Source organism: Bradysia coprophila, unplaced genomic scaffold (assembly GCF_014529535.1).
Source record: "Bradysia coprophila strain Holo2 unplaced genomic scaffold, BU_Bcop_v1 contig_324, whole genome shotgun sequence".
Taxonomy (NCBI): Eukaryota; Metazoa; Arthropoda; class Insecta; order Diptera; family Sciaridae; genus Bradysia; species Bradysia coprophila.
In genome coordinates, this window is record NW_023503584.1 from 2,649,862 (window position 1) to 2,663,104 (window position 13,243).

A 13,243-nucleotide genomic window follows, 5' to 3' on the forward strand; every position below is an offset into this window, starting at 1 on the left:
CAATAATATCGATCAACTCGAGGCCCTCTTCGCAAATCAGACCCAACGTTTCGATAGCAAATGGAAAGAAGAATAGTTTTTCATTTTAGACTGCTAATGGTATGATTGGTATTAAGATAACTATTTGACGTGGTAAAACCTCTAATACCCTGCTACGTTAACACCCGAACTAAAACTCTATTGACTTAAGCGCCACACGCATGAACTTTTGTGTAAATTTAATGCAATGTAATCTTCTAATACAAGCACTAGGATGCTTTTTTGCAAAAATTGTAAAGCTTCATGGATTGCATGGTAAAATAAATATTTTGGCACTGAAAAGCGTTGAAGACCGCGAGGACTTAATTTTTTGAATTTTTCTGAGCTGGCGCAAATTCATCAAAGTTTCGTTAATTTGGGTGAAACTCTGATTTTTTTCGTAACCAAAAACGATCAGCAAAACGTTGAGAGTATTTTTGTAACACGTCTTTGTGGCTAAGAAAATGTATGATGCAAGATGGAAAAAATTAATTTCGTTGTTTCCAAGATATGACAATAAAAATTTTAATTAGGTATCCTTTCGCGTCGCTATATGTGTATAGCTAGAGTAAGTCCATTTTTTAACACGTTACATTTGATGTTGAGTAAATTTGTTAGAAAATATTTTCGATTTCAAAATGTAGGTGGCGCTGTGAATGGAAACTAATTGGAAAAATAGAATATAATCGGACCTTTGACTGATTTAATAAAGAGCAGAATCGAAAAGGTCACTGGGAGTTGCGGGAATGATCCTATAGGACAATCACAGAAATAAAAAAGATTCATAACCAAGCCCGAGTTCGATCAAATTTATTTTGCTTCCTTATTTACTCCACTGTCTTAAATCATCGTCGTGAAAAAGCTCTGTTTTTAAATAAACTAAATTTTTTCCCTTAGAAAGCACCGAATTTCAAAAAGTTGCGCCGTCAATCATTCAATTGTCAGAAGTTTGAATTGACGCAGAGATCAATTTGTACTAGACGCTCATTTGTTATCATTTCATTCATTTTTGTAATGTTTTGCTCACTTCGCATGAAATGCAATATATGATCTTCTTCTGTATACAATGATAAGCAAATGTGATTAACATTCGATTTACATTCTTTCCTCGATTCTTTCACATACTAAAAATTGTCAAATTTACCTAATTATCGACTAATTTTGTTTGGTTTATTGTCAAATTTGAAAACTTTGGAAGCGACTGTGCTCAGGTGTGCAACAAAAATAAATGGTAAAGTCGATTTTAAAGCCCCAATTGTGGTCGGCAATGTGTATTTTAATGCATTTTTGTCGATCACAATTATGCTTAACATACACTAGACATTGAAAACTCGTTTTTATCTTAGTTTTCATGACTAAATTTTCGTAATGAAGTAGGATTTTTTTAAATCCCTAATGGAGATGGCAGCAACTGTCGTTGAAAACTAGGATCTAGGATACCAGAATATATTTTCTGTGCCTTAGAATCATAATTCGACGTATTTCGTCACTGCACCTACGATCGAAAAGTGATTGCTAAGAAAAGCTGAAATTGTTGTAATGTTTTTGTTTTGTTTTTCGTCTCATTATGATCCTTACGGCACAGAAAACGTAGTTCGTGACTCGTGACGAAAGCAGAATTTTTCAGTACACGTCTTAAGCTTGTCCTAACGAGGCGAAGCCGAAAAATTCTACTTTTCGTCACTTGTGACGAAAAATACTATTGTGCCACCGAGAATTGAAATACGACTCTTTTCAGCACTCATTTTAGTGTTGTAAAGTGATTTATTTCCGCACCCGTTTGATGTGATATTACAACACTCAAAGCAGTGTTGAAATGGAATTTGTATGAGTTGTTACAGCATTCGTTTGAGAAAATGCAAAGCAATGTGATCGATCAAATTTGAAGAGTGATTGTTTACAATGAAAATTATGATTTTTTGTGCTCTTGTCTATTTCAATTCTCGGTTGGCACAAAGCATGATGTGTTACACGTATTGTAATGAGATTTTTTCAGCACACGACCCAATTTTCCTTACGAGCGGAGCGAGTCTAGTGCTGAAAAAATCAACATTACAATACTTGTAACACAACATACTATTGTTGTCTTTCGGCCAGAAAACGACTAAATTACCGTGTAAACAAAACAAGTTTTTAGTATTTGCTGGCCGCAACTTTTTTGTTTCGACAGTAGCGTACTATTAATGTCTCGTATGTGAGCAATGCATTTATTTCGATTTTTTTAAACAATTCTCATGTTAAGGCCAGTTCATACTCGCATACATTTTTGCGATATATGCGACCATGAACTGGCCTTAAGGCCAGTTCATACTCGCATACATTTTTGCGATATATGCGACCATGATTTTTTTAAACAATTCTCATGTTAATATCAAATGTTTGTTTCAAATTTGCTTTTTGAATTGTTGTTTTGAACGTTATGTTTCGTGTCTACTTAAATTCTGGTAGCTGATTCGTAAGTGTGGTTTTACTCAAGGCTGTATACTTTGGGGAGGTCACGCAGATGCAGATACGCGGGTTACACACCACGTTTCATACAAAAATTTCACCACGCCATACAAATTCAATTTTGGTGAATTTGTTTGTATGGAAAAGGTGTGTTCCCGCGTATCTAATAAAATGGCGATCTGCGTGACCTCCCCAAAGTATACAGCCTTGGTTTTACTATACTATTCCACTTAAAATGCCTCAAATGAACTTTCTAAATGTATAATAATTGAAGAATATGTTGCAATTTAGAATACTAGCAAGGGACCATATATTTAGACGGTTGCTAGGAATCTCGCGCCGCGTCATTCACAATAATTCACATTTTGACACATTTTGTATAAGGAAGATGTCACTTTGTGAGTTATTGTGAATGACGCGGCGCGAGATTCCCTAACACCATTTAGACATGACTATTTTCGATGTATTTTTTCGTCACTAAATGCATTCTAGGTATTAGAAGCGCGTAAGGACAAATATAATGTTTACGGTAATTAAAGTTTTATAGGTCTTAAGCAAGGTCTTAAGACTAGTTTTTTTCATTAATTGTATTAGAAACAACTGAAAAGATTTGAATTTCTTAAATCAGTGGATCTTTAAACAAAATCTCCCAAAAAGATTTAAAATAAAAAATATAACACGCGGACATAATCACCTATCACTAAAGCCTCCAAATTTGACCCTTGCAAATTTAGTGCTATTACTAGAAGAAGCAATGCCGTGATCTGATTCGATTTTTTTTTGAAGATTCTTCACCTCAAACATTATGTAGTGTGCTAGATTCAGAAAGCTCCGTGTACAATGTGTGCGTTTTCTATTACAATGCCAATCAAGTACTTCTTAATGTATGAGTTAAACAAGGAAACGTAGGTTGAGGAATCTGTTAAAACGGCAAAAAAAAACGTTACTAACGTACTTTTTCTGAATGTAAATGATCAAGGGTTTTTGGGTAATAAGTTCTGCAACAGAACTTCTGCTACAACAACAATGGGAAAGAAATCATCTCAGACATTTTAAAAAATCATAATGTGCAAAGTTTGCAAACTTTAGCAGCCTCTGTGGCATAAAACGTTGTATGCAATTCGATGCAAAGTACATTATTAGGCTCACGATGTGTATTACACATCTAGAGCCTAGTAAAGTACTTTGCACCTCGATTGCATAATAATTATTTACACAACCGAGTGATAAATGCTTTTTTAGGCACATAGTGTGCCTAAAAAAACATTTATCATCGAGTTGTATACAACATTTTTCGCAATAAAGGCAACGAAAAGTCTTACTTTTCATCACTTGTTGCGAAAATAATTATTATGCCACTTAGTGATAAATGTTTTCATTTCAGACTGTTATTGGCAAAAATAGTGAGCCGTTGAAATGGAATCTTTAACGTTGAGTGCAATTATTCTATTTTTGATGTACACTCAAGTCCACGGGCGAATGGAAACAGTTCATTGTAAAATCTCCCACTAGTAAGTAAATCTCTAATATAATTTTTTCTCTCAAATAAATTGTGGTTCTTCAATTTCCTCCATTTTCATCGTTACAGCACATGTGAGGTTCGCATTGTTGAGGTTGACGAACCGATAACAGCAATTATTTTCGACGAAACTCCAAACACATCAGTCCGTGAATTGAGGATCACAGGTCGGTTCGAAAGTATGCCAGACTTATCAGACGCCACCACAAAATTCGTAAACTTCAAACGGCTTATAATCGAGGAGGTTGGATTGAAAATCGTAAAGAGAGATCGACTTGCCGTTTTCGGAAAGATTTCAGAGTTTGAGTTAGATTTAAACAAAAATGAAATTGCCGAACTTGATGCCGATATTTTCAAAGACCTTCCCAACCTTAAAGATATTTTAATACGAAACGATATACAGGAGATGCTACCCGTAAATGTCTTTCGTAACAACAAAAAGTTGGACTTCATCATGCTCTCAAACAATAAATTGACCGAAATCCATAGCGACACTTTCAAAGAGCTTGGAAATGTTTATGGTCTTTCAATGGATTACAACCAACTCGACGTGCTACCAGCGAATATCTTTCGAGACAACAAGAAATTGCACAACCTTAATTTATCAAACAACAAATTGAAAGAAATCGATGTCGATACTTTTAAGGAGCTTAGCGACCTTACAAATATTTTCTTGGATTCAAATCAAATTGAGGTTCTGCCCAATGGCTTATTCGACGATAATCCAAAGTTGAAGTTCATTACTCTCTCCCGCAACAAATTAACCGAAATCAATGTCGACACTTTCAAAGAACTTCCAGTTTTATATAATCTTGACTTAAGTCATAACCAAATCGAGGTACTGCCCGCGACAATCTTCCGCAGGAATCACAACTTGAACACAATTCATTTCAACGACAATAAGTTGAGAGTAATCGAAAGCGATACGTTTAAAGGACTCAACGATCTAAAGTTTCTTGAGTTAAATGACAATCAGATCGAAGTTTTGCGTAAAGGATTATTCGACGACAATATGGAAATGAAGGTTGTTCAGTTGCGCGATAATAAGTTGATGAAAATCGAAACTGAACTTCATAAGCTGAAAAAATTGATTTATCTGCATTTAGCTGGAAACGTCTGCATTGATCAGAGTTGTGCGTTTCCAGATTGCAATTCCTCGTCTCTATTAGAATTGATTGAGAATGTTCAACAAAAATGTTCGAATTCAAATTTTTGACTTGAAGAGATTCTTTTTTATTTTTTATCACTTCTACATTCTAATTGACACTGTAAATTGTAGAATTCTATAATAAAAGTGATTTATTGCATATTCAATTTGGAAAAAGTCAATTTGGTGCATTTTGTATGAAAAGTGACCAATTTCAAAACGATGTATCTCCGGTAATTTTAAACCTACATAGTCGAGTGATAGCTCGTTTTACTCATAGAAGTTAGAACATGATGGAATAGGTGGTGATATTGGCCAATGGGTAGAATGTTCGCATATACATAGTTGACGCGTCTCAAAAAAATTTCTCCGTTTTTTTTTTGGTGGTTAGACTGCTTCAAGTCCTCTGCTATCGCTCTGGACATGATTACATTACGCATGGGTTGGATTTTTTTAAATTGTTTAAATTGTAAAAATCAATAATTTGTAAAATTTCAAGATGAATACTATAAAGTCAAGTCAAGTCAATCTAAAAGTGGGAAGGTTCTATCTCGATCCAGAGGCGAGCCATAGAAACGAATGAATAGACAAATTATCCCGCAGAGGCGTAATAGTTATTTATGTAACTAGAATTGTAGGACTGACTTTCTTCTTTTAACTCTTCTTCGTCTTTATGTAAATCCTCTTGTAGCAATCTTTCCATTGGTGTAAATGCATCTTTTTTAATAAAGACGAAGAAGAGTTAAAAGAAGAAAGATGGCATGTGCGCAGAAAATGTTGATCATCGAAAACTATATTCGGGCATGTGATCAGGGGGTTCGAAGGTGCCCAGGACGACTTTTCTTCCAATGGTGAGAGATATTTGAAAAATAATGTTCTAGTAGATTGTAGAACACCTAAAATTCTAAACGACTGAAGGTTCAGTTTGTCTACGAGGATAGCGGAGATAGCCTAACATCAAAAATATGACCTTTCGGATTTTTACTCGTATTAAGTGCATCCAGCTCGGTCAGGTATGTCGGTGCACTCTGCAGACAGTGCAGTCGTTGTTGCTCACTGACAAAAAGAGTTGAAATTCTTACCTGTAGCAGGTGACTTTGTCTCCAGATAATTTGCAACATCTGCTGCAGGTAAGATTTTCAACTCTTTTTTGTCAGTGTTGGTGGGTCGAGGAAATTTGCGCAGCAAATGCGATACATACGCCCTAGTACGCAAAGCAGTGGGAAAATCCATTCGTGAAGTGCCTAAGCATATCGGCAAACTTAGTTCGAGTAAAACATCAACCCTTCTAAATTAAATACAGTAAATTGTTTATTCTCTTAATGGTTGCCTCTATAAACAATGAATAATTTTACATCGACCACAACGAAAAATAAAATACTTTCCATTCAAATATTCAATATATATCAATAACACAAATTGTATTCTTTGTTTTGACTCAACAAATGGCCACATATATTTAGCCGTTGATACAGATAGAATTTTAGTTTTTCAAATTAGATTTGGAATTTGATCAATTTTTCATTTGAATGCAATTTTATAATACGCAAAAAAAAAACATTTTTTTTCTTCATTTATTTACATAATATAAATTTTGGAAAGATAAGTTTTGTTTAATGGTGTGAAATTTGTGGTTACCATACAATCAGAGACATCATCAGAACCGATTACAATTTTGATAAATCTCCTAACATTTTCATTTCTCTTAAATTATAATTATAACCAAACAAAACGAATCAATTTCCTCAATTTAAGTGGAATGATGATGATGATCTTTAAACTGCTGTGCGACTGTTTGCATAGAATTGTTGGCCAGACAACAACAGAGTTAGAACGTAGATGCAGGCTGCAATCCAACAGTTGTATGCATTCTGGAAAATCAAAAATATTTTCAAGAATTTTATCCGGGCTTGTGACGGATGCAAAAGGCGTGAAAACATTGTTAAAATTAAAGAAAATATCGAGGAAGGAAATCTACTTTGAAAAACACCATATCGAGACTTTGTATGCAGCTGAGTCGATGACTTTGACTGTCCGTATATTTGAAGCGATTTTTCTTTAGCCATTACATTCGATCTTTTACGCTCAAAGATCAATTATTTCAATGGTGTATTATAAATAGGTTTTTAAGCCAGTATCACGACATTAGATCGTTAGAGAAATCTGCAAGTCGCAATCAAGCTTCTAGGCCTGACTGTAAAAATCTCCCCGAGGAAAATGTCTGTCGCCGACAATTTGAGCAGTGAGCCTTTAAGGAACGACAAACTATCTGAAGACATCGACGACAAATGTAGCCTTGTCTTTTCTCGAAGGAATGAAGTGAAAGATTTTGCATCCAACACTCTGGGAAGTAATAGTTTTAATGGATGGGAAGATGTGACTGCCGTTTCAGAACGGTGAACTTATTTTGTTACTTTGTCAAAAAGGGTACAGCCCGGGTGAAAATAAAAGTCTCAAACGTTCGAAAAACGTAGTCTCACGTCTCAAAAGACAATAGAGATGAGACCGTGAGACTACGTACTTCGAACATTTGAGACTTTCGTTTTTCACTAGGGAGTGGAGTGGATCGTATCCATTGGTCCAAGGAAAAATACAGGAAAGGGCAATTAAAATTCAGCCAAAATTAGATTCAGCTGCTTCACTCATACAAACAAAACTGGCTATGCATGCATGGAGTGTTAAATCCGTATAATTTTGTTTGTATGAGTGAGCCAGCTGAAAATCAGCTGGAGCAAACTTAGGCTGAAAATTGAATGAACCTTCCTGCACAATAAATCGAATATTGAGAGTAGATTATTGAGAAGTGAGATGCGCTATCGTAGTGACACATTACTAGTGTCTACACGTGAAAATTTATCGTACGCAACTTAAAACCTTTAAATCATCTGTGCCTGTATATAAGTAGTAGCTGAAATGTTGCCATTCGTACAAAGAATAAATAGGCGGAATCATTAGAGGCGTACAGTCGAAAATACGTCCTGTCACGTTTGAATGACAAAATTTTGCAAATCGAAGGTTACGACACTTAAGATTTAGTGTCGATGAGTTTTATCGCTCTATTTACACTGATATTACGACAAATAGGTCATAAGTGACACCATTATGACTAAGAGGTGCAATCATATTCGACGTCTCTTTTGTATTTCAAGAAAGAGAGAGTTAATTTTGCTACGTTGCTGTTAAACATTTGTTTTAAACAGTCAGAAACAACTTGGCCCAAGTACGAAAATGTGGGACCCAAATTTTGTGAAAAATTTCAGACAACGACACTTTTCTCGTTCTACTTCTACACTCCCAACAGACTCAGTGATTTTTCAAATGTAAAGTAATCCAAGCTCTTAGTTACCTGACTGTAGGCAGCATCAGCTGCTGCGTAGAACTCGTTTGGATCGCTGTAATGTTCGAGCAATGGCAAATCTTCGATCAAAGCAACGCTATGGATGTAGTAGAATACTCCCATCAGCGTCTGAAATTCGATAGAATAGGTTTAACATTCGTCGAAGGTTTGACAAATCGAACGAAGGACATTTTCTTTGATCCATTCAGAAGTATGGAATGCAAAGGTGGAAATTAACTCACCAACTGGATGATACCCCATACGGAAATGATTAATCCGCACAGCGACAGCTTTGGTCCGCAAATCTTCATATCGAAATTTGTGTTGAAGTAATTTGAACGATCCAACAAATGGAAAAAAACTTGCGATTAATCACAAGACGAGAACCGAACGTCAGAAAGACAATTTTTTTCTCAGGTGCCAATCATGTGACAGATTATGAGGAATGAAGTTGGTTGCGGGTAAAATGAAAATTATGGCGGTTACTGTTATAATTGTCCATAAAGGGGGGGTAATTTAAAAATTTTAATTTCCAATCCCATTTTTCTTACTTAATCTGATCTCAGTTAGGGAAAGTTAGGAAATTATAATCAATTGCCGCGAAATTACTAAAACTTAGCACTAGCACTTCTGGCAATCGATTATGGAGATATTAGGAAACCTCTTGAACTGGTGTCAACCCTGTCACTTTTTGCTATAAATTTGAGTGTATACCACTTATCGGTTCGTATGTGCTCAAACGTCAAATACGCAGCGAAAAAGTTTAAGTGCATAATAAACCAAGTACAAACTCTTGCGAATTTCGCATTTTTCTGCGTTGTTACTGTGCATACAACTTTAATTTACTTTGTTTGTCGTCTATGTTAGTCATACGACCGTTAGCTATTATTGTAAATTCCTGCAGATTCGGTATCTCAATGCCCAAATGAATTTTGATTCGATCGTAAATGTCACAAATATCGTTGTTGACGAAGTAGTTGATTTCGTATCAAACATAAATTACACAGCTGTTTTCGAGGACATTCTGACTACAAGTGGAAGCATTTTCAATACCATTTGGGATAATATATCTAGCCCCATTTCCTTTACGTACGTTGCTATTATTCCGAGTTAGTCACTGGTTACACCTTAACTTATAATCCCTGATTTTTTGTCCGCAGAGAATTGCAAACATCATTAGCGACCGTCTTTTTGATCATCATTGCCATCAATTTAGCTTTTATTTGGTTATCGTGGAATAAGTACGGCGGTGTTATAACGGATCGTTTTATCAGACCGAGTACGTAATTGTCTTTGTTGTTACTTTGCATTGTTTGGATTTCGTTTCGTTGATTATGACGAAATTATTGTTCTTTCAATGGCTTCTTACGTTACAGGCACATTGAAAGAAATCGAGGAACTGAAGTTGTCGGTTGCGAAATTAAAACTCCCGTGTGAGCACACGCCTAGAATTTAAATCGATTTCATTGTTACGGCGAACGTCGACTGAACCAACACTATGGACAAGGTCGAAAGCAAAATTAAAAATTTCTTCAAGCGTAAGAAGACCCAGGCACAGTTTAAGGTAAATTGTGTTAGGGCAACATGGTTCGGCTTGATTGTAATTCGTTTTATTTACCATCGTAACAGTTAGCAGGGCCAGGAAGGAAGTTGACTGATTCACCATCATCATCTTCGTCCAGGCCAACGAAACACGATGACGCCTACATACCTCCCAAAAGGAACGAACTTAGTGCTGAGGCCAGGTAGGTCCCAAATCAATTGGACACATGTATCAACTTCATGAATTGAATTTTTTCTCCGATTGTAGAGCTGCAGCTGATGCAGCAATGGCCAGAAATCAGAAGAAAGACAACCGCAATTTCAATACATCGCTAGCGGCTATTCAAGCTCAGGTGAGACGAGAATTGGAAGCCGAAAAGAAGGCTAAACAGGAAGCCGAACAATCTTCCGAACAAAAACCGGTCGAACAGGATCGATCGAATATGGCTGTACAGGGTGTGTATTTCCGATGTCCGATGATTAGCGATGAAATACTGCCGAGTAAAGAATGGCGTGTGAAAATTAAGGAATTCCTCTACGATCAACTGGAGGATGAGAAAGCTCTGACGGCCTGTCTAATCATTCATAATTGTAACACAAAAGACAAGGCTGAACAGTGCATCGAAACGCTTACGAAGTATCTCGAAAATATAATCAATCATCCGGGCGAGGAGAAATACCGCAAAATTCGGATGAGCAACCGTATTTTCGCGGAGAAAATTAAACCGGTCGAAGGGGGATGCGAATTTCTGCTGGGCGCCGGTTTTCAAGAGCAGGAAATTGACGGCGAAATATTTCTGATTTATTCGAGTGAGGACAGTTCGAATTTAGCGGAATTGCTGGATGGTCTGAAGAATGCCGAGAAAATTACGATCGACTTGGACAGGAATATTCAGGTGTTATTGCCGTCACAGGCGCGCAAGAGCGACTTGCCGTTAGACTTTTTCCGAATTAGCCCGGAAGAAATCAAAAGGGAGCAACAGCTGAGGTGAGTCCTATTTCATTGTTCGTCTTTCCAATAAGTTTTGTCGGTGTGGATGATCAACGAGAAGGTTCTTTTGTGTCGGAAACATCGGTCCTCTCGTGGGAGTTTTCATGTATTTAAACAGAGCGGAGTTTGAATCATCTCGAGAAAAACACCATCGGGTTTCCTGTGAGTGTCGAAATCCCTTACTCACCACAATTTCTCTGTCCACCTCTGAAACAATTGAAACCTCTGCAGTTAAGATACAGGCACAGAGAAGACACGTTCCTTGATGTAATCATGGTACAGAACAAACTTCTTCCGAAGTTCGAAGCGCGAACAAAATGTTTCAAGAGCTTTTGAGCCAACCATGCATTTATGGAAAGTATCGATGAACTGGATGTAATTGACCGTGCAATTCTTCCCAGACGAGCCGACTTTTTATCAGCTCGTATGGGGCAAAATTTTGGTAAACAAAAGAAATACGTAAAACCGTATGGGGCAACGTATGGGGCGACAGGAAGTCGTATAGGGCATCTGCCCCATACGCCGTACAGAAATCGGCGCGCCTGATTCTTCCTACTTGCATAACATTGTCGATAGTCGATGTTGATTCAGAAATCATCTGACAATCCTTTCGTAGTCAAATTATCTAACTCGAATGTGATTCTAACTGCAAACCGCTTAACATTATTTTTGTTTCTGCTCAGGACCGAAGCTATGGAAAGTGCCCAGATCTTAAAGACCAAAGCGATGCGTGAACGAGAAGAACAACGTGCAGCCAATATGTACAAGTTTTCGTTGATTCGCGTTCGATTTCCGGATGGTGTCATATTGCAGGTATATTTCATTCATTGCTTTCGTTTCAACTTCAGCCCGGTTATTGATAACCGACTGTTTTGCAGGGAACATTTAGTGTTTATGAAAAGCTGTCGCACGTGTACGAATTCGTGACGTCCTGCTTAAAAGACGAATCGTTTGACTATACGCTAATCTCACCCGCCGGCAGCAAACTCGGTGACGACGAATTGGACAAATCGTTGTACGACCTTCGATTGATACCGAATTCAGTTTTGATGTTCACTTATCCGCAAATGACCGGCGATCCACACGGAAACTATTTGAAGGAAGAGATTCTAATGTTGATTCAATCGATGTAATGAGAGGCCAGCGCTGTTCCTGTTTTTCTGTTTTGTTTAAAATTATGATGTTGTGATAGATGTTTGGATTCACTGCAGCACCACCCACTGTCTCAGCAAAAGGTGTTGATGTAAAAGGTCATCGATTTATTTTTTATGAAATTTATGCGCTGAAATTGTTGCACCATATTCAATTTATCAAATTAAAAAGTCCCTTGAATATTCAGATTTCGGTTGTTTTTTTTGGTCGGCTTCACAATTCGATCATCGCACCATCCCTTCATCCAATCCGAATCTCTCGAGATTTGGCCTTTCATCTCCCATAAAAAGATCCTTAAGATTGGCAGACTGAAATCAATCTTGCAGCACCCTGCGAAAATGAAATTTTCATTAGGGGCACACGGTTCGCAAATAATAGTACATTTCCCTCGTGGCAAGTGAAAATTATCGAAAATGTCGTCATCAGTGTGCGGGACAGACCTGGTAAAGTCAAACGGTTTTCCTGAGTCGCATGAGGTCCCTTCCACCACCAGAAGTACTCTTTTTTCGAGCACAAAATTTGGAAAAGTAGCCGAGGATGTAGCAGCTGCAGAGATCCGATATCGTGGAACGGTTTTTCTATGTCTGCTTTACTAACAAGAATAATAATTTTGTTGGTAACTTTTCTCGCTTGATAGTCACTGTGGAAACTATTTGTCAATGAAGTGAAGAAGTTAGTATCCACATTGTCTCTTGTTTCTTGCCTTTCAAATATTAGGGCTCGTAGTATTATCCATAGGAGCCAGCGGTACAATCTTCAGAAAGTTGAGTCAGTTGTTAGGATATGCTGATGACCTAGACTTAATTGGACGGAACATTGACATCGTTAAAAAGAATTTCACGAAAATTGAAGATAGGGGTGCTGAGTTCGGTCACAAGGTCAGTGAGAGAAAAACCAAGTACATGACAGCTTCATTGTCTGGAGGTGAAAGGAAAACACTTCGAGACTGTCAACAGCTTTATTTACCTTGGGTTTCTGGTCAATAATAGCATCGGAGAGGAAATACGTAGAAGGGTAACGCTTGGTAACAGGAGTTACTACAGTCTTCAAAAACTCATCCGGTCAAAAACACTCAACCGCAACCTTAAG

At 37.2% G+C, this 13,243-nt stretch overlaps 3 protein-coding genes across 4 annotated transcripts; 2 read left to right on the forward strand and 1 right to left on the reverse strand.

Moving 5' to 3' along the window:
• Window positions 1-1,106: 1,106 nt before the first annotated feature.
• LOC119079511 (leucine-rich repeat-containing protein 15-like) lies at window positions 1,107-5,292 on the forward strand. 2 transcript variants are annotated; one of them, XM_037187467.1, is made up of 4 exons: window positions 1,107-1,249; window positions 3,851-3,977; window positions 4,055-5,197; window positions 5,231-5,292. In XM_037187467.1, the coding sequence occupies exons 2-4, from the start codon at window positions 3,883-3,885 to the stop codon at window positions 5,247-5,249; spliced, it is 1,257 nt and encodes a 418-aa protein (XP_037043362.1). In that variant the 5' UTR covers window positions 1,107-1,249; window positions 3,851-3,882; the 3' UTR covers window positions 5,250-5,292. The 2 variants fall into 2 exon arrangements, with proteins under 2 accessions (XP_037043362.1, XP_037043363.1); XM_037187468.1 differs by lacking the exon at window positions 5,231-5,292 and having other exon boundaries at window positions 4,055-5,208.
• Window positions 5,293-6,425: 1,133 nt separating this feature from the next.
• LOC119079550 (ribonuclease kappa-B) lies at window positions 6,426-8,883 on the reverse strand. Its single transcript, XM_037187538.1, has 3 exons — window positions 8,712-8,883; window positions 8,479-8,598; window positions 6,426-7,003 (listed from the first exon to the last, which is right to left on the reverse strand). Exons 1-3 carry the CDS (start codon window positions 8,778-8,780, stop codon window positions 6,908-6,910), a joined length of 285 nt encoding a protein of 94 aa, XP_037043433.1. The 5' UTR covers window positions 8,781-8,883; the 3' UTR covers window positions 6,426-6,907.
• A 310-nt stretch (window positions 8,884-9,193) lies between these two features.
• Window positions 9,194-12,342, forward strand: LOC119079505 (UBX domain-containing protein 6). Its single transcript, XM_037187460.1, has 7 exons — window positions 9,194-9,558; window positions 9,630-9,748; window positions 9,846-10,033; window positions 10,099-10,214; window positions 10,280-10,999; window positions 11,686-11,815; window positions 11,881-12,342. The coding sequence occupies exons 3-7, from the start codon at window positions 9,968-9,970 to the stop codon at window positions 12,133-12,135; spliced, it is 1,287 nt and encodes a 428-aa protein (XP_037043355.1). The 5' UTR covers window positions 9,194-9,558; window positions 9,630-9,748; window positions 9,846-9,967; the 3' UTR covers window positions 12,136-12,342.
• Window positions 12,343-13,243: the final 901 nt, after the last annotated feature.